The sequence below is a fragment of the Pagrus pagrus genome, assembly GCF_965226575.1.
Source record: "Pagrus pagrus genome assembly, chromosome: 10".
Taxonomy (NCBI): Eukaryota; Metazoa; Chordata; class Actinopteri; order Spariformes; family Sparidae; genus Pagrus; species Pagrus pagrus.
In genome coordinates this window covers 19,397,770-19,416,005 of record NC_140194.1, presented here as the reverse complement: position 1 = coordinate 19,416,005, position 18,236 = coordinate 19,397,770, and the positions used below count along the sequence as shown (strand labels likewise).

Here is an 18,236-nt window from a genome sequence, read left to right as displayed (position 1 = left end):
CTAGAAACAAAGAACATGTTATTATTCACTGACTGGAACAGAATACTAACATTGGCCCCAAAACCAATGGACCAGCTTGAAAGCCTGGCTATGATAAACCATTTATCATAGCCAGAAACTTCAAAACAGAAATTATTGTGGTACTTTCAAGCTTAAAATAGTAATATTTCCTCCAAATCACTTTATTCTACAAGTCTCATTCAAAATTTTGCCCAAAAATAAACTGTTAGTAAGAATTAGAAAACCTGTAAAATCCTGGCACCTGAACACAGCTAGGAAGAGTTTAATCACTAGGCTGAGCGCAACAGTCATATGCATAGCATGTGGAAGCCCAATTTTTTCCATTATTGGTGAAACTTGTGGGCACTTGGAAAAATGTTTTTCATATTGATTATGTTTTGTACGTTATATTTTTTCTTTTTAGGATTTATGGCATTATAACTGCTTTACTGCACAAAAGACAGTTTTGAGTTCTCCCTGCTTCTAGCTATGATTGTGCTGAGTCCACAGTGAGTAAAAATGTGTGTACCTGCGTGACCTCTGTGGAGCTCCTCATTAGGTTGTGGACGTAGTTGTTGAGCTCCAGCTTCCTCTTTGCTGCCACCTCTTTGATGTGAGTGCGACCGAGCACCATCTTGTTAGGGAAACTAGAGAGAAGGCGACAGACAAGGTATACTTACTATTCGACAGAATCTGATGCAATTCTCCTCAATGTTACTGTACTGAGGTATCATCTGCATAGCATCCCCAGAAGGGAGAAAATTGAATGGGCTTGCAGCGTAGGGATATTATTCCAGAATTTGTGCATGAGCTTCTATTCGAAGCCCTGATGTCAATAAAAAAAAGTACTGTATCACATTTTTTTATTAAGGAATTCAGATCAGTAATTTTGACACAAAGAGGTTGAGGGTCAAAAAGGCTGTGATGCCTTACCTCGGGAGCTTCCAGAGGGGGAAGAGGATAGTGAGTTTGTTGTGAAGCTCTTGAAACTCATCAAAAGTGCGGAAAACAAACTGGGGCTCATTCTGACCTTCCCTCAGGATCCTCACCACATACGTCTGCACAGACATGACAAGGAGGGAGATCAGATGTCAGTACAGTTTATATTCAAAGATGTGATGAAAGACAGAAAAGACAGACAACCATGACACACTGAAACTCACATAGTGCTTGTCGGGGTTGTATCTCTTCTGGAAGGAGAAGATGGAGGCGTGGAGGATGCGGCCCTCCTGTTTTAGGGTGTAAGTCTTGGGGGAGAAAGAAAGGATGGGCTCGTCGTTGGCTGGCAGACCAGAGAATCGTAGCTGGGCTAGGTTGTGGATGAAGAAGTTGAACTTGGTGGCCACACTGCCCAGACTAGACTCTATCAGCCTGGAGAGGAGGGGATAGTGGGCAAGGGGAGAAAAAGAAGAAAATCAGAGGGGTGGAGGTAAAACAATCCAATCAATATTCTGTTTTCTCTTTGACATAAAGTTATAAACAAAGTTGTCACAAGGCAAACAAATTGGTTAAAAACTGTCTCACAAAAACAAGACAGAGGTTTTATTCTGTTCCCTCCTATGCCTATAATGCCACCTGGTGGATATTTTAGATAATAACAGCAAAGAAAAAAAAGTTGGCCTTGAACTCAAGATAAATGGTCGGGACAAAATAACAGCTCTGCAACATGGGAATACCCCTTTCCTTGTGAGGTTTCCAATTTTAAGGTTGTGTAAGAGTTTAGTGCAATTTATTATTAGAATTTATTTGTTATTTACTGAAACAGGACTGAAGACTGGAGACAGTTCAGCACTGGAAAAATAGAAGTTAATGCATGTACCTGGTGAAGAAGATAGTTGCCTCAGCGTCTGTATTGTGGGGCTGAAGAGCATCAAACACATACTTGAGATCCTGAGAGCCGGTCAGCTCTGGGAGGCCTGAGGACGTCATCTATGACAGACACACAATGAGAAGAGATGAATTGGGGGTTTTTGGGTTATTTCTTTAGAAGTTCAGAACAAATTTATGTTTTTTCTTTTTACAGTCACACTATTCCATAAAATCTACAATATACATATATACCACATATAATAATAGAATTGTTAGGATTTAATCCTGCCTTTATATAATCTTATACTGCCCTTTGTGTTTATGAGATGATAAAAATATAATTCACCCTTTAGGAATACAACTGTAGAAATTCTTGTGAGAAACATCAAGAGGCCATATACTAAAGCATACTCTGTAAAACAGACATTTCCAGGACAACAGTGAAGCACTGATTTATTATCAAGGCACAGCTGCTTTGTTTGCATATGTCCTGATCTGGCTCTTGCAGGTGCAAAAGAAAACAGCACAGCTACACAAGGAGGACACTTTAAAAAGGAGGCCAAAATCACTAAAAAGACTGACAAAGATGCTGAAATTTTGCAGCAAGATGCAAGAAAAATAATCTAGAACAACGCACTACAACTAGAGCTGCAACATTTTGCTGCTTTTCTCTGTTGTTTTATAAACTGAATATCTTTAGGTTTTGTACTGTTGGTACAACAAGACATCTCAAGATGTCATCTTCAACTAAGGCAAATTGTGATGGGTGTTTGTCACTATTTTCTGATACTTCATAGACAAAACAATTATTTAATCAATCAAGACAATTATCTGCAGATTTGCCAATTATAGAAAAAATATTTTGTTACCATGTCCTCACAACAACTACCTAATGTAACACTTAAGTGACCGAATGTGCTGTAATCCTTTCTGCTATGTATGTATGTATAATAGCTGGTGTCTATATGAATCTATGCTCCATCTGTTCATATGTGTGAGTATATATTGTTTGTGTCTCTGTGTGTGTTCTGTCTCACCAGTGACAACAGGTTGAGGAAAAGCCCGGAGTGCTTGCGGATGAGGTTGTAGGCCTGGCAGCACAAGTCTACAAACAGCTGGAAACGACTGGTGGGACGCTCGCCTCCATTGATGACGTACGCCATGTCAGAGGTCAGAACGAACGGAGCTCGGTCCCTGATGGGAAAGGCAGCAGAGAGAAAAGATTTACAATCAGCTTCTGACAAGGTTTAGCCAAGAAGTTTTTGAAAATGGTTTGTGGATCAAAGGTCTGTGGTTTAAATCCCTGGGAAAATCTGGATCAGGAAAGTGAATGCACCTTCTTCCCCTACAATAACCTCAGGGGCACCCTGAGGCAAGATACTACAAAGCTTCTAAATACTTCAGTGGAGATGCTCAGTGGCCAAAAATAGAAGACAGTTGTGGAGCGGCCCACCTGGACAGATCCCAGCTGGGAATGAGTGCAGTGTGTGAGCTACGAACCAGGTCATGCTTGGAAATACACATTAATTTTGCAAAGTGAAGTACACCAACTCCGACACCGGCAATTCAGTGACCCACAAAGGAGCCTTTGACTCATTTAATTCCTGATGCCATTCGTACACCAAAATTAGCAGGTTTTAGATTCTTTTAATACAGGTAAACCAACAGAAAGTCCTTTCCTTTTGCCAGTGGACGAGTTTGCCTTTCTGTTTTATTTGTTTCTGGTGTGTCACGATCGATATCAGCAATGCATCAGAGAAACGGAGACAGTAGAAAGCTGCATGGATGCTGGTGACAATGTTATGGTGGTTACTTTTCTTAATTTTACACCAGCCTCTCTCAGTCTTAACACTGACTGAACAATGTTTGAGCGTTGCTTGAATGGAGATGGAAGGTCAACTATTCACACGCCAATGTACTGAACTTCAAATTGCTTTAATAGCGCCAGAAAAGGGGTGAAAATTAGCATGACAGCCGGGTGCTTCTATCACTGCTGATCGTAGCTGGAGCCAATAGATTCTTGTGACTACTGCAGAGTCATTTGACCTAAGAATGAATGCCATTAGCCATGTTATTGGGTTTTTTGTCCAGGGGGAAAGAGTATTTGTATTTTGTATTTGGCCTTCTGCTGATCAACTCACCTAATGAGGAGATCAAATTATGCCATCAAATCGATTCATGTGTCTTTATTAAGTAAATTCTTCTGGTGGGTCCATTGTAACACTACGGCATAGATTACAACTGGGAAACATTTCTTAACTTTGAACAAAACTCTGGCACTCTGTGGGCAAAAAACTATTTGCCCACAATAAAACATAGGACTTGTTCTTTGGGAGTGGCAGAGTTTTGTTCACCGTTTATTCCTGCCACTTCTGTGCACCCATCATGTTTTTAAGCTTTGGAGATTGCTATTTTTTCAATGTGTTAACTTTCCCCTACTGAAAATCAGCTGTTACTTTTCACATATCATCTGGTAACGTCCTGGTAATAAAAACACAGTCATAGACATCCTGTTACACCCTGATGGAAAACCTTTAAACCCTGATAGCGCTCTAAAGCGTGTTTTAGCTGACAAGCACTTGCACAAACACATGCACACAAACACGCCCTAAACAGCATATCTGATTTTCACCTTTTGAAGCTGCCAAACATCTGGGCATGTCCCAGGAACTTCCCGAAATCGATGTGGAACATGTGACCAGTGGAGCGCAGCATAATATTGTCATTATGGCGATCACAGATGCCCAGCACGTAGGTCGCCACACAGCATCCTGCACATGAGTAGATGAAGTTCTCCGATGCCTGAAAAGAGGACGAAGAGAGAAAGAGTGACAAACAGAAAAAAGAGGAACAAATATGAACTATCTCATATATATATATTTATGTGTGGTATAAAAAACACTGTATTAACCAGCCTCAGAAATCCATAAGTGTGTATCTAATGACATGTTTATTCCCGCGTCATGCTTAAAGTTCAGGGTCAAATTTGGCGCAGTAGAACTTTAGGGTCAGAGGTTGTGAGTCAGGAGTGCGGTTTCACATTTATAGGTGTCAAAGGTCAGAAACTTCTACAACTGCTATAAACTTCAGGAGTGCATGAGTGTGTGTTTTTAACTCCTACAGAGCCAAACCATTGTGTCAAAGGAAAATTATGGCTTTAATATCGTTCGACACTGAGAAGCAGCTCAATTCCTTTTTTTAATTTGTATGGTTGAAGTAGTTTTACTGCTGTTTGCATATACTATATGTCTTTTTACCTTCTCATATTCATCCTCAGCAGGGTTGTACTTGCGGAGCCACTCTGCCAGCGGTTTGTCCTTGAAGGATCCGGTTACGCCGTACTCCACCTGGATCTTTCTCAGGGTATCGGAGGACGGCACCAGCTCCACCATGCCTAAACAACACATCACAACTTTTATTAACACAATGCAAATACAGAACAGTCAACTGGTGTTGTTTTGCCTTGGATGATCAGAATACACCAGGCAATCATAACCGGAGGCTGTAATGGAGATGGCATTACATAGATGTCTGCTTGTGAATCATAATTGAGTTTAATATGAAGTCTGTTTGGATTATGGGAACTAATTTCTGCCTGTCCCATTACAACAACAGAACACTTCCTTCTTATAAGTTCACACACCGGTAATGATTTAATCTGTTCTTCTCATGGCCATGGTGTTTTTAATCTCAGATAGAAAGGTAATTTCCTTTCCTTACAGTGTAGTTTGACGATGACTTATTACTGCTTTCAACATTGAACAGTTATATTAACTTGTGTTTATTTCTGACCTACTTGTGCTGTGAAGTTTGCAGTATAGAGCGTTTCTACAGTAGGTTTATGCTTTGGTCAGAGATGGTACAAAATATATGTTGACTGACTGATGTGAGTGTGTCAAACCCCATTTACCCCACGAGGTCACTTCATGTGTTTTTGGCAGATAAGATAGCTGTCTGATCTCAACAAAGCTGACTGTAAATGAATCAGAGAAGCATTCAAGATGGACTGAAATTTTTTCAAGATGCATTCTAGTCAGACCTCAAAATGGTGTAAATCCATCTGTCTTTCCAAGATGCAAATATAATCCTCCAATAGTGTAACTTTGTCTGTAAATTGTGGCAACTGCCACTCACCGTCAGTTTTCTTAATACATCTAAAGTGTAGCCAAGATACACTAATTCATTAATTTATGTTTGTGTTAGCTCATGATGGTGGTTCGCTAACGCTAGCCAAGCTGTTATTGTTTTAAGTAAACTGCTGAAGTGCAGAAGTTTGTCATCAAATGTATTACAGCCTCCTCCTGGACTAGAAAAGGACTGACTCTAAATCAAGACAGACTGTAATTAGAGTTGTGATCTGGCTAACAGACACTTGAATTGTAAATTAAAACTCTGTATGTCTTAGACTGTTACCTTTGTCCTTGCCGGTGGAGATGCATTTGAAGTTGACAATACGGAGGTCCAGCCCCTCCTGCAGCCAGATGCGGTCCATAATGCGGATCATCTGAAGAGCCAACATGTCCTGCCTCAAGTCTTCTCCAACCTAAAACACAAACAAACAGAGACAAATTACATCAACACAGTGCATTCTTAAAATAACTGGTGAACCTCACTTCAGCCACCAGGGGGAGCAGTGCTCAGATGAGATGCATGTAAACAACAGTTGGTTGCAACAAGTTTTGATGTACCTGATGACAGCTGCCCAGTTTAAGTTAAAGTGTGAAAGACACACAAGAACCAGCTACTATTTAAAATACTAATGGCAGTTCATGAGGTTCATCTGCAGCATTTTTCACTTGCAGTTCATGCCGCTGTGTGTGGGTACAGTACCTTAAACATAACATTGATCTCTTCTCCCAGTGGGTCGGCGTTGACCAGGGCCAGCTTGAGGGGAACTGCGTTGGAGTTGAAAAAGGAGCAGGCCTACACACACACAAACACATGATGTTATATTCTGGACTATATTGTGCCGTTTGTTGTTTTTTAGATCCAAACAACAGGATTGAGTTATGTCTTCGTTATTGTTTTCTTTGTATCTTTGATTTGTTTTAAGTTTTAAAAGACACTGTTGTTTAGTTTTGTTACCAGGGGGCACATACTGTATGTCATCATTATGCTTCGCCAAAGAAAAGTCACCATCCAGCAACTGAAAAACCCATTTTTGGTCGAAAGTGTCAAGTAGATGCAATTACTCTCTCAAACTATGTGGAACATCGCGTGGATCATATCCATATAAGAGACACATTTACTTACCAAATATATTATAATAATCTATAAAGCCCGAGGTAAAATGATAGGCCAGGCAGACAGGTTGATTTCACTTATTCCTTATGTGACAAGCAGTGATCGTCATCTAACTTTTGCGATTACATGCAGATATTCCAAAAGTGATATAAAAAAATTATCTTTGATGAATATCTGTATGAGATTTTTTCCAAATATGTACATGCATGTGTTTTATATTTTGGTTAAATTGTAGTTTAATGAGCTCATTTCCTCGGCGGTTTGAACCACAGAGGTTCTACAAGAGGAGGAGAATGTGACTGTTTTCCTGTTTCCTAACCAACAGCTCTGTTAAGGGTTCTCTTATTCTCCTGCTCTCTGTACTTCTATTCATTGTTACAGTAATGAATTCACTAATGCTAATTCTTTGCTGAGCAGGTATATCCAGTGTGATGGAAGGTGTTTTGACCTGAATACAATTATAAAAATTAAATCAATATTCAGAAGACTATTCCTCTTTATCCACGGTCCATGTATCTTACCTTGATGTTTAGCTCCTTGGCCACCAGACTGGGGCTGAGAGGCAGTCGGCAGCTGTTCCTCTGGAAAAAGTTCTGAACATTTTCAAGACCCTCCTGTAGCGCCACCTGAACAGACACAAAAATAGTATAACACACACACACACATAGAATATATAGTAACATACAAAATTAGTCAGATCACAACCCCACACACACACTAACCTGTCGTGTGGACCCCCCGGCCTGTCTGACTCTCTCGGCCACGGCTCCCAGCAGGGTCACCAGGTGAGTCTGTTTCTCCAAATCCGCCCTCAGCTTTGTTCCACACAGACACAGCAGGGCACCCAGCACCCGCTCATAGCGTCGTCCCCAGGCAGGATCCTGCACAGCATCCTTCAGTAGCCTGCAGCCATTACACCCATTGGATTTAACAGGTAACCAACCTCATATTCCTCATTTTCTGTAGAGAGCCTCAGCACTGAGATCATAATTTTAAAAAGTTGATTATTACAAACTATGTCTTTGTTTTAATGAATTACGAACTAGACCCTCTTAATGGCAGAATACAAGCAAAACAACATAGGCTGTATGTCTATTCTAAAAGCCACTGAATAAGACAGGAAATGAGGCAAACTTGTGTTTAGACCAATTGTATTATGAATAATGCTATAAATAGCAATGTCACAATTCACACAGAGCGAGTTGCAGATCTGCGTGAGATTCTGAGCAAGTCTTCTTGCATTCTAAGCAAATGATTACCAAGTGTGTTTTGTGGTGACCAGAGCTCATCATGTCATGAAATGTCATTTTCTCAGATGAGACTCAGTTCTCGCAACATTTCCTTTCAGGTGCTTGTTTGGAAGTAACTACATCAGCTTGTTGCTGTTCAGTACTGCTGTTGACTCACCAATAGAGGTAGTGAGCAATGTTGATGTTGCCTTGCGCTCTGGACAGCAGGAACATGACGAGGGCGCTCTTTAGGTGACACTCAAACTTAAATGCCTGGAAAGAGATAAAAGTGACTTAGAACAGGGGCGATAGTAGCTCAGTCTGTACTGATTTAAAATATCTTGTGTATTTGTGCATCTATTTTTAGCTTTACCTGTACAAGTTGTGGCAGATAGTCAGCCAGCTCATCATCACTGCTCTTCTCAATCCAACTAACAGCAACATTTCTCACTTCGGTGTCTGCAAACCTACACACATACAATACAAACACATGCATTAGACTCAAGACATACAACAAAGATCCACAGAGCGAAACAGAAAACAAACGTTTTTCCCTCACTTTAAACTTGTCTTTGGTTTCACCAACACACGTCTACATATTAACCACAACATTTTTTATATTTAAATCATGTCAAATGTCTTAAGGACTGATGATGCCATGGACCAAATATGTGTATAAGTGTATACAGTGCATACTTTGAGTCGAGCATCTCCAGCGCAGTGACGGGGGGCAGAGGGGTCCAGTGGTGCAGCAGGGAGTGGATGTGAGCTATGCTGGCCCAGTCCCAGCTGGGCACACTGGCCAGCACCTTGGGGAGGCTGCTGGGGTGGTCCTTCTTACAGTGGAGCTGATGATCCCATAGGAGCTGGTGGTCTGCCCGCTTCAGCCTGGAGACAGACAGAGGAAAGATGGATTAGATGGTACTTGTAAAAAAGATGAACTCAAATTTGTCCCATTTTATTTTTCAGTGTTTAAAAACTCTCTCTGTTTCAATACTATGAAAATAAACAAAAGGAAAGTATTAAGGACCTCCAATTGAGGATTTTACTTGGCAGGAACAGCAATAATGGTTAAAACAGACAGGAGAGACAGAACATTTAAATAGAATCACAAAAAAACAAGTATATTGACAGCAACGTGACACTAAGTTAACTACTGCAATTTTCTGAAAAATGTCTGAGAAAATCTGTATAAGGTAAGTGAGCAATACATTCTCTACACTTCCTCAAGAATTATAACACAACGTACATTTAAACAAGGAATACAGGCCCTACTTGAAGCACTTCCAATATATTCAGTGCAAATCCTTCTAGACAGCTTGAAAGAGTGTGAGTGTGTGCACTGTGAGACACTGTAAGGGTCCCCTGGTGGGCCCTGAAGCAAAAAAAAAAAGGTTAAATTCCTTTGACAGCTCTCTTTCCCCTTACTGAAGATGCCAGCGATAGTTGTTTTTACCTGACCTCTATATAGTAATAAAAATACAAATTTCTCCTTTGGGATTGATGGAATATCACACACACTGAATCAACACGCGACAGATCAGTGAGACTGCAGTCTTGTGCCCACAAAGGCTGTAGAAATGAATGAGCAGGACAGAAAGCAGGCGGTGAGAGACCAGTGAGAGAGCGCTCTGTGCTAAAGTGCTGGTTGAGTCTCATGGATGTTGGCAGCATGGAGGAGATTTGGCTGGCAGCAGGCATAAGAGAGCATTTAGCTGGGCCTGGAGCAGCTGGACGAGAACAGACACACTGGTGCAGACAACATAGAGGCGTGTTTGGGGAACTGTGGCTGGCAGAGTCAGTGGCATCTTTTAAAATCTCTTCTTAAATCTACTAAGTCCAACGGATTTTGGGTGGTCTGAGAGTCTGCCAAAAAGATGTCTGCTCAGGCAGAAATGTTACATGAAATACTGTTTCTGTGAAAGTTATTTAGACTTTTGTAACACTAAGTACTGTAATTATAATTAAAAGTAGAATTTGGAAGAACATAGATTCAAGATTAAACCAAACACCTTTCAAAAGTGCTATTTTGATTCCCCTGAGGTCACATTTTTCAATGAGGCAACATGCATTACAAACACTAAGAAAACAAAGCCAGTTTTATTAAATTGCTCTCAAACTTGTGACTGTTATCAACAAACACCCTAGTACAGAATAGTGATGTCTTCAGCACACATGGCTTTAAACCAAGTTTCCCCATAGCGATACTTTGCAAAGAATATCAGGTTTTGTTGCATTTTTGACTCGTGCAGATAGACATTTTAGATCTACATTTAAGAAGTTAATAAACTATCCAGATGCTTTGAGGCTCTTGTCTTTGCACAAGAAGCACTGCATTGTCAAATGTGAATTTCAGCTTTTTGGCCATCAGCTTTTTTGTGTTATGTTGCTCAGCCCGATGTCTGTTTTACACATCAAGCTGAGCACATTAAGACCATCTCTCTTGTGCTATTAATTGAAGTCAGTGCTTTTATTTGAAATCAGTCCAGCCAAGCAAATTTCCCTAAAAACTCTCAGAACTGAAGAGATGGAAACAGCCGAAAAAGCTGACACATTAATTGTTAGAAATGTCTATCATATCTACTCTCAGATTGCATCTCACGGGTGACATTCTCCTACCCAAAATTGGAAGCTCGGCTGCAGATTTTCTCTAGTTTGCGCCGCAGATCGGGGTCCAGCTCCTCCTGTGTGTTGGGCTCTGGGCTTGGGGCTTCCTTGGGTCCCACGTATAAAACATCCACTGCTGAGTTGGGGAAGTCCACCTGACAGTATCACAAATACCAAAATTGGAATCAGTTTATTCCTGTGAAGTATCTTTAATTCAAGTAGACACATTTCTTCAACTACAGAGCTTTTCTTTAAAAATACCCTATATTCTTTCTGAGAAAAAAAAAAACTCCAAAACAAAACTAAAAGGTTGTCGATATCACAGTTTGACAAGAACTTGTATTATTAAAACCAAAGTACTGTTTCAACTACTGAACCTTACAGTACTGCTACTTTTACGTACTATCACTGGCAGACGATTTTGGTGTAGAAGTAAAGGCGTAGAAGTAAAGGCAAAAAGATCAGTACTGCTCTACCACCATGACTGCCTTGATCACTACCTATGACTACTGCAAAAAAATCACATACCCAAATGACATGAATCCAAATGAAAACAGAACAAAGACAATATATTTATTTACATGTTTTAGTTCATCAGCACCACTGACTTTTGTAAATATACGTTCTGATTTCAAATAAGTTGGGAAAGGGGCAACACAAGACAGACTGAGTCTTTTTAGAATCAGGGTTGTACTACAGATGCTGTTAGCACCACCACCGACCTGTAGTACTATTCGCTCTGCAGGCACCCTCTTGCGGCTGCCTGTAGAGCCAGCAGCAGCAGCAGCTCCCTGGGCAGATGTCCACAGACACAACAACCTGCTGCCCCTGGCAAGCACCCTGAAAAACACATTCAGCAATAAACAACAACAACAAACCCAAAACAATCAAAGTAAGGAATTTTATTGGCATATTACTTCCACTGTGAAAAATATGTAAACTTTAATGTGTCAAATTGTAAGACTGATCTTTCACAACTGAGTGATAAGTGGGAGATCCACTCAAAAACACAAGTCCAGCCACCACCAGCCACTCCTCTCTCCTTACCCTCTAAAGTCAAAGAGCGGCATAGAGACTTTGCCCAGCAGCTCTGGAGCTTTCCTCTGTTTGTTGGAGTCTGGGGAGCCGCTGGCATTCTGGTTCAACACCCCGAACAGAGTGAGGCTCAGTATGGACTCCAGGGGGAGAACAGCTACTGCTATGGGGAAGTTGATCCTATGAGAGACAAGGAAAGTGTTGTAGCAGAGAGACAGTACAAACAGCATGTTGTTGTTGTTGTTATTGTTGTTATTGTTGTTATTGGAGAGGAGAGGAGAGGAGAGGAGAGGAGAGGAGAGGAGAGGAGAGGAGAGGAGAGGGGAGGGGAGGGGAGGAGGGTAGTGGCGGGGCCAGGGCAATCACTCACAGCTCGTCCCATTTGATGTGGTAGAAGAAGCTTTTGTATGTGCCCACTCTCTTGGACTGGACCGGTTTAAACAGGTTCTTGCCATTGTGTGTGAGTGAACACACCAGGAAGTACTTCTCATAACTGCAACAAAACAACACAATAAGTTTTGTTACTGCGTCTTTTTATACAGCTAGGCACTTTGACAAAACAGTTAGAGTTAAATTTCGATGATGTGTGTTGTTTTCATGCTCTTTAGTTGCTAGGATACGGGCATTATAAGGGTAAGGCACAGGAGTGACTGTATATGGACATACTGGTGCTTGCATGTACATTTTTTCATTTAGTTTATTTTACATTTAAGACACAACAATCATGCTTTCCCATTTTCAGCAATGACCTTTTTCACAGAATTACAGTTAAACATACATCCACTTGGGAGCAACTGTGGGCTGAGTGCCTTGCTCAAGGGCATTTCATTGGTATGATATGGAAGGGGACAGCATCTTGTTCATTCAAACATACTTCCCCAACAGTTTGGATTTTCCAGCAACCTTCTGGTCTGAATCAAACCACTGCTTGCCTGTCTATGTAGTACTAGTAATAGGTCCTGAACACCCATGCAGGTGTTTTCAGTTATTCTTATTAGACCTCAGTGATTCTTAGGTTGAATTTTCTAAAACCTTTTTTTAAACATTTATTTACTCAGGGAAAGCTGCTCTGTACCTGCCCACACAGAAAGGAAGAGGTCTAATCAGGCAACATAAGAAAAAACACCTGTGTGGGTGGACCATGGCTGTGCAGGAGCCTTTTACCACTATAGAGTATTATAACTCTCCTTTACACTCACACAATCTGCACCTGAAGCTGCCTACAACAACAGTCTGATCTGCTAGTCACCAAGCAGCTCCACTGCAGCAGTTGCAGCAACTTGAGCGACCTGATTTATCCTGCCAGGTTAATTTCTCTTCCACTAAGAATCACAATTTGTGAAACAACAAGCATTTGTGGGATTTACATTTGTGATGCTATGTGCGAACAAATAAATCACTCCCAGTATTTAGATTAGCTGCCCTGCTCAACAACACCTCCCAAAATAATAACTATGTTTCAGTTAGAGACGTGTGAGATATGTGAGTGGAGAGTGAAAATACAAGCACATCAGTTACACATTTTCACCACTACGGGCTTGATCCACTGCTCAGTGCCATCTGTGTTGGCAGCTCCACCACTAGTCACTGTGTCTCAATATGCTGGCAATGCCGTGGCATCTACTGAGGCTCCAGATGGATGACACCCTGGCCACAACAACGCCAAACACTCAGACCTCAATAACTGAGTATTATAGTAACACCACAACACAACAGATATGCCTAAATACTAGTCTGGGCTGGGCAACAATGTACTCGTTGCGCCCCGCTGGCCTTGGGTTGAGAGGAGCTAAATATTTTAGGAGGTGTCTTTGGAATGAGTGTCACTGCAGCAATGTTTGGTGCTGGCTTTAAATAGCTGCTGGAAGAGGCTGAGCTGGAGTAAATAGGCCTGTTATTAAGCAGTTCCTCTCTTTATATGAAGGCCTCACTGGTCGACCAGAAAATTACCATGGAAGGAAGGGATGGCAGCTTTGAAAATGCCTCCAACTCACATTGATAGTTGAAGTTTCTGTATTTCTGATTTCAAACGGCTGCATTTTTAATCTGATGTTGACCAGAATTGGACTTGGCTGGCGTTCATCACGATGTAACTCAGCAATAAAACAACAGCTTTAGAAATGTATTGCTGAGGACTATCCCTTATTGATGGTGAGGTGAAATGACATGAATCTGAACTCCTTTTTCAAACAAGATTATCAAAACTGTGTTCTCATACATTTCTAGACCTTCCAAACCTATGCAAATGTGGAAGGGCCTGTCTAAGATGTACTGATCCTGGTCAGTGATGCGTGACAGAGCTGGGAACGGAAAATTTGGCTCAGCTCTGTTCCAGACACACACAGGAGATAAAGTCAGGGTGAAACTGGACACTGGCATGGAAAAATAAGATGTGGGGAGCAACACAGGAGCCGTTTGTTTAGTAGAAGAAAACAAGACTATCTGCTGTGACAGCACAGCCTGTGACACTGTGCTGCAATGTTGTAGTGTCACAAAAATTCTCTCCTTGGTCCTGGCTGGTTACCAATAAATTGCTTGGCTTATTCTGCTGTTGCACTCATTGTGTGCACTTGGCAAATAAAGTGATCACAATTCTTATCTGGCTTCCTCTACCTTCTGTCTTCATCTTTGGCCCTACCTTGCTGAAGTGCAATTAAGTGAAATGTGGGTGGCACTAATAATAGTAATTATCCTGCAGCAAAGGACTTTAAACGTTAACACACATTAACAGCATCATCAGCTACAGAGTCAGATCACCTGTATTTCTGAGGCGCTTATCTGTGTCACTCTACGGTTTTGTCGTACAGGTAGAATACACACTTAGATGAGACACATTGATGTTATCTCAAAAAAAAAAAAAGAAAGATGAGAAATCCCTAAAAATAAAAGTAAGAATAGAGTATGTTCATCCTCTGACTGTTTACCTGCTGACCCAGTTCGCCGGGATGCCGTGCAAGGCAAACAGAGTGAACTGAAGGTGGTCTGTGGTGCCTGAAGCTTCTTTGCTACTCCCCCCCTCTACACCTTCGCTGTCTGTAGCCTGGGGCAACGGAGGGGAGCTGAAGGAGGTGGATGGGGGGCAGAAGGAGCGCAAGTAGAGCTTTGCCAGGTCGTACACAGCCTGTGTAAGCAAGGCCATGCTCTCCTCTACGGGACTGGTGTGACCTGTCAGAGTCGGGTAGTTATCAGTGAGGGGTCAGATAGAAATCGTGGTAATAGTTGCGACTGCAAATACAGTGTTTAGTAGGAGGTTATGTGTGAATGTGTGTATGTACAGAACTTACCATTTGATGATTGACCAGACGATTTGGACCCATTCTACAAAGCAAAACATGTTCTTAGAAATACATTCTTACACCTAATAATTTGTGAGCATGTATGATTCGAAAGCCTACCTTGGGTGAGCGTGTCCGGGGTAAATTGACGGAGTGTCGGAGCCTCTTCATAGCCTCTGTGATGGCTTGCGTCTCCACCTCATCTAGAGCACAGCACAGGTTCTTCAGAGTCTGCGCCAACCGGTCCACTGTCTTATATTGGGTACTCTGAATAAAGAGATACAGCGCAGGTTATTACAGCATTTGTGTCACAAGTGCATCAATCTTTACATACTCCACGAGCCTGTTGTGAAAAGGATATCCTCCTAATGTGTACTTTTCTTTTCAGCTCGTCTTTTAACAAAAGAAAACCCATTGTTAAACACAAGAACGACACATCAGGAGGTCTCTGTGAGCGAACAACCACCAACAATTCATTAAACAGATTCTCATCTAAACTTTATTTCAAACTACAGCCTACTGTGTGTGCATGTCTGTACAAACAAGGCTCAAAACAAACATACTTTTGCATTCTGAAAGCAGATTAATTATAGTACACGCTATGATCTTGTCATGGTTCACTTAAATAAATCTTGATGTGATTATGAGGTTTACGATGAGTTGAGGGCGGAGCATATTTCTCACTACAGTCTACATTCAATTACTCCGCAATAACCTACACTGGCTGAAAACAGATGTGCCATTTCTAGAAAGCCTGCTTTCCAGGAATGTCCTAGTAAACTTACATTTATGTGTGAAGTATTTGAATGGACACAAAAACCTTGAGGGGAGTTGAAAACAGTCTTTGGAGGCTTTCGTTATACAATTCAGTTCAACATTTTTGTGTTAACAAAGTGTAGCATCAGAGGTGGGATCAGAGGCTATGTGAGTCTCAATATAAGGGCAGCTACACAAAAATTCAATTTTAAAATCCATACCTTTCAATGCAGTAAAAGAGTTCACAGTAAAGTTAATTGTTTGATGTTTGAAGACTGGAATATAATCAAAATAATTTTATATCCTTTGAATTTTTCTTTCCAGACCTGCACAGGGACCACATGTACCTCATTTTGTTGGCAGATGTTGACTTGATTGTGATAGCCTTCTAAATAGTCAGCCAGGCCTTGTCTGCAAGAAAACGCACAAAAAGAGATTAGATGAGGAATGACAGGAGGACTTAAGACTGTGCTTATTATCAGCGCTAATCAGTTAAAGACTGAATATACTGTAAAGTTTACTTCAGTTAACTAAAAGAAACTTAAGCTCTTTGAAATCATGTCATGGAATTAACATGACAAAAAACTGTATGTAATTTCCAGAAGCTTTCTTATTAATTTGTTAATCCAGCATCCTAAACTAAAAGTGCACATTTAACTCAACCTAGGAGGACCAGACTCAGGATGCAACTAATATTGGATATTCATATGTACTGAAATTCTTAATGCAGGAGATTTTAATGTGGTAAAAATATTATTATTTTCTGAATAACCATGTTGGTAACACAATAGAGATTTGTTTTTTGCATGCCTTGATACATGTGTGGAGGGGATCTTTAAGCTTCACAACTCCCTTTTTTAATTTATTTTTACATTTTCCCAACCAGTGTAGGACCCTCCTACCTGGTGACATTCTCCTTGAATGGCCTGTCCACTTGGCCGAGGTGCTTCTCTAAATCTATGGAGGAGTTGTCATCTTCCTCCTAAACAAAAGCAGTCAAGGTTTACCAACCAAGCATTTCAGGTGACAGATAAGCAGGTGCCAAAGTCTAAGTGATATCTAATCATAACAAATCATTGAGATCATCATTTTCCTGAATGAGGATCAAGTGTTGTCAGTTTCCCACATTGGGTCAAAAGTTTAAAAATGAGTCTCAGTGGCACAACATAAAATGTATTATGTAACAGTTCAGTAAAATACTCCTATAAAGTTTATATGAGATCATACGTTTGTTTGACTTAGTGACTTACGGTGCGTGCCAAGTCTCTTCTCATGGTGGAGTGAGAGAGTAGCTGTAATGTGATCTCATTCTCCCACTTCCTGCAGTTCTGGACGTACTCATGGCTTCCGAGGCTGTGTTTACTGTGGCACAGGGCAACAGAGAGACAAGGTTCAGAAAACCACACTATATATGTTGAGGATAGTAAGGAGCAGTTATTGAAAAAAAGAAACAAGACAGAGACAAATATCTCTTTCAGTTGAGTGAATTGTGTTATTTTTGTGTAAACCACAGATACTTCCCTAAAATGCAAAGTAATATGTATTTACTCTGTATTTTGGGGAAGTGCTATTTAATTTGTTTTGGCATTCTTTTGTTTGCTATTTTTGTCACTGATGTTGTTTGGAAAGGTGTTAAAGCCACTTGTGCACCCACCACTCAACAAAATCAGTAAAGTTTAATGCAGCAATAGCACCCATAACAAATATCCCAAATTTACTTTTGGGCTATTCTAACAAGCTGATAAATAGAGCTGATATTACGAAGCCAATTTTTTTTCATTAACTTAATAGTTACAGCATCTACTCACTCTGTTACAGCAGATTGTGGTATGCAACTTTAAATTAGACAAAGAATGAGAGGAACAAGCATAGCATGCTTTTGTCACGCTCCTGACATAAAACTGCTGCACCTGGGTAGAGCAATGCAGTGTAGACTTGGGAGCCAAACATGTTGTTGGCTCGCTACATCTTAGCTTTTCATACCCCGAGTAGTGTATTAACTATAGATATACACTTAATTTTAGAATACAAAAATGTAAAATGTAATTTATCTTATCAGCATTAACCATGAGAAGCAGGTTATTATCGGTTATCGATTTCGGCAGAAAATTTTGTGCATCCCTAATATTTTCAACGTTTGGGATTTGTCAGATAGTTCATAGCTTCAGGCCGGATCTTGTATCGTCTTTATACAATAACTATCAGTGTATGTGTAAGGTTTGAAAGTTTTCTTCTAAGTAGCAGAGAATAAAAATAGTCACAGAGCAAATGAGATCTCTAA

At 40.7% G+C, this 18,236-nt stretch overlaps 1 protein-coding gene across 2 annotated transcripts in view; it reads right to left on the bottom strand.

The window, feature by feature from the left end:
* The window catches only part of pik3c2a (phosphatidylinositol-4-phosphate 3-kinase, catalytic subunit type 2 alpha), a 45,511-nt gene that overhangs the window by 2,858 nt on the left and 24,417 nt on the right, over positions 1–18,236 (bottom strand). For both annotated transcript variants that reach the window (XM_084365038.1, XM_084365039.1), the window contains exons 6-29: positions 17,206–17,317; positions 16,858–16,937; positions 16,303–16,366; positions 15,320–15,466; positions 15,209–15,242; positions 14,849–15,089; positions 12,295–12,417; positions 11,937–12,104; positions 11,612–11,729; positions 10,902–11,044; positions 8,979–9,170; positions 8,656–8,749; positions 8,461–8,555; positions 7,776–7,956; positions 7,575–7,679; positions 6,640–6,732; positions 6,223–6,352; positions 5,067–5,203; positions 4,442–4,611; positions 2,847–3,003; positions 1,820–1,929; positions 1,164–1,371; positions 934–1,058; positions 530–647 (exon numbers count right to left, since the gene is read on the bottom strand). In XM_084365038.1, coding sequence (XP_084221164.1) covers positions 530–647; positions 934–1,058; positions 1,164–1,371; positions 1,820–1,929; positions 2,847–3,003; positions 4,442–4,611; positions 5,067–5,203; positions 6,223–6,352; positions 6,640–6,732; positions 7,575–7,679; positions 7,776–7,956; positions 8,461–8,555; positions 8,656–8,749; positions 8,979–9,170; positions 10,902–11,044; positions 11,612–11,729; positions 11,937–12,104; positions 12,295–12,417; positions 14,849–15,089; positions 15,209–15,242; positions 15,320–15,466; positions 16,303–16,366; positions 16,858–16,937; positions 17,206–17,317 — 3,145 coding nt within the window. The remainder of the gene's footprint in view (positions 1–529; positions 648–933; positions 1,059–1,163; positions 1,372–1,819; positions 1,930–2,846; positions 3,004–4,441; positions 4,612–5,066; positions 5,204–6,222; positions 6,353–6,639; positions 6,733–7,574; positions 7,680–7,775; positions 7,957–8,460; positions 8,556–8,655; positions 8,750–8,978; positions 9,171–10,901; positions 11,045–11,611; positions 11,730–11,936; positions 12,105–12,294; positions 12,418–14,848; positions 15,090–15,208; positions 15,243–15,319; positions 15,467–16,302; positions 16,367–16,857; positions 16,938–17,205; positions 17,318–18,236) is intronic.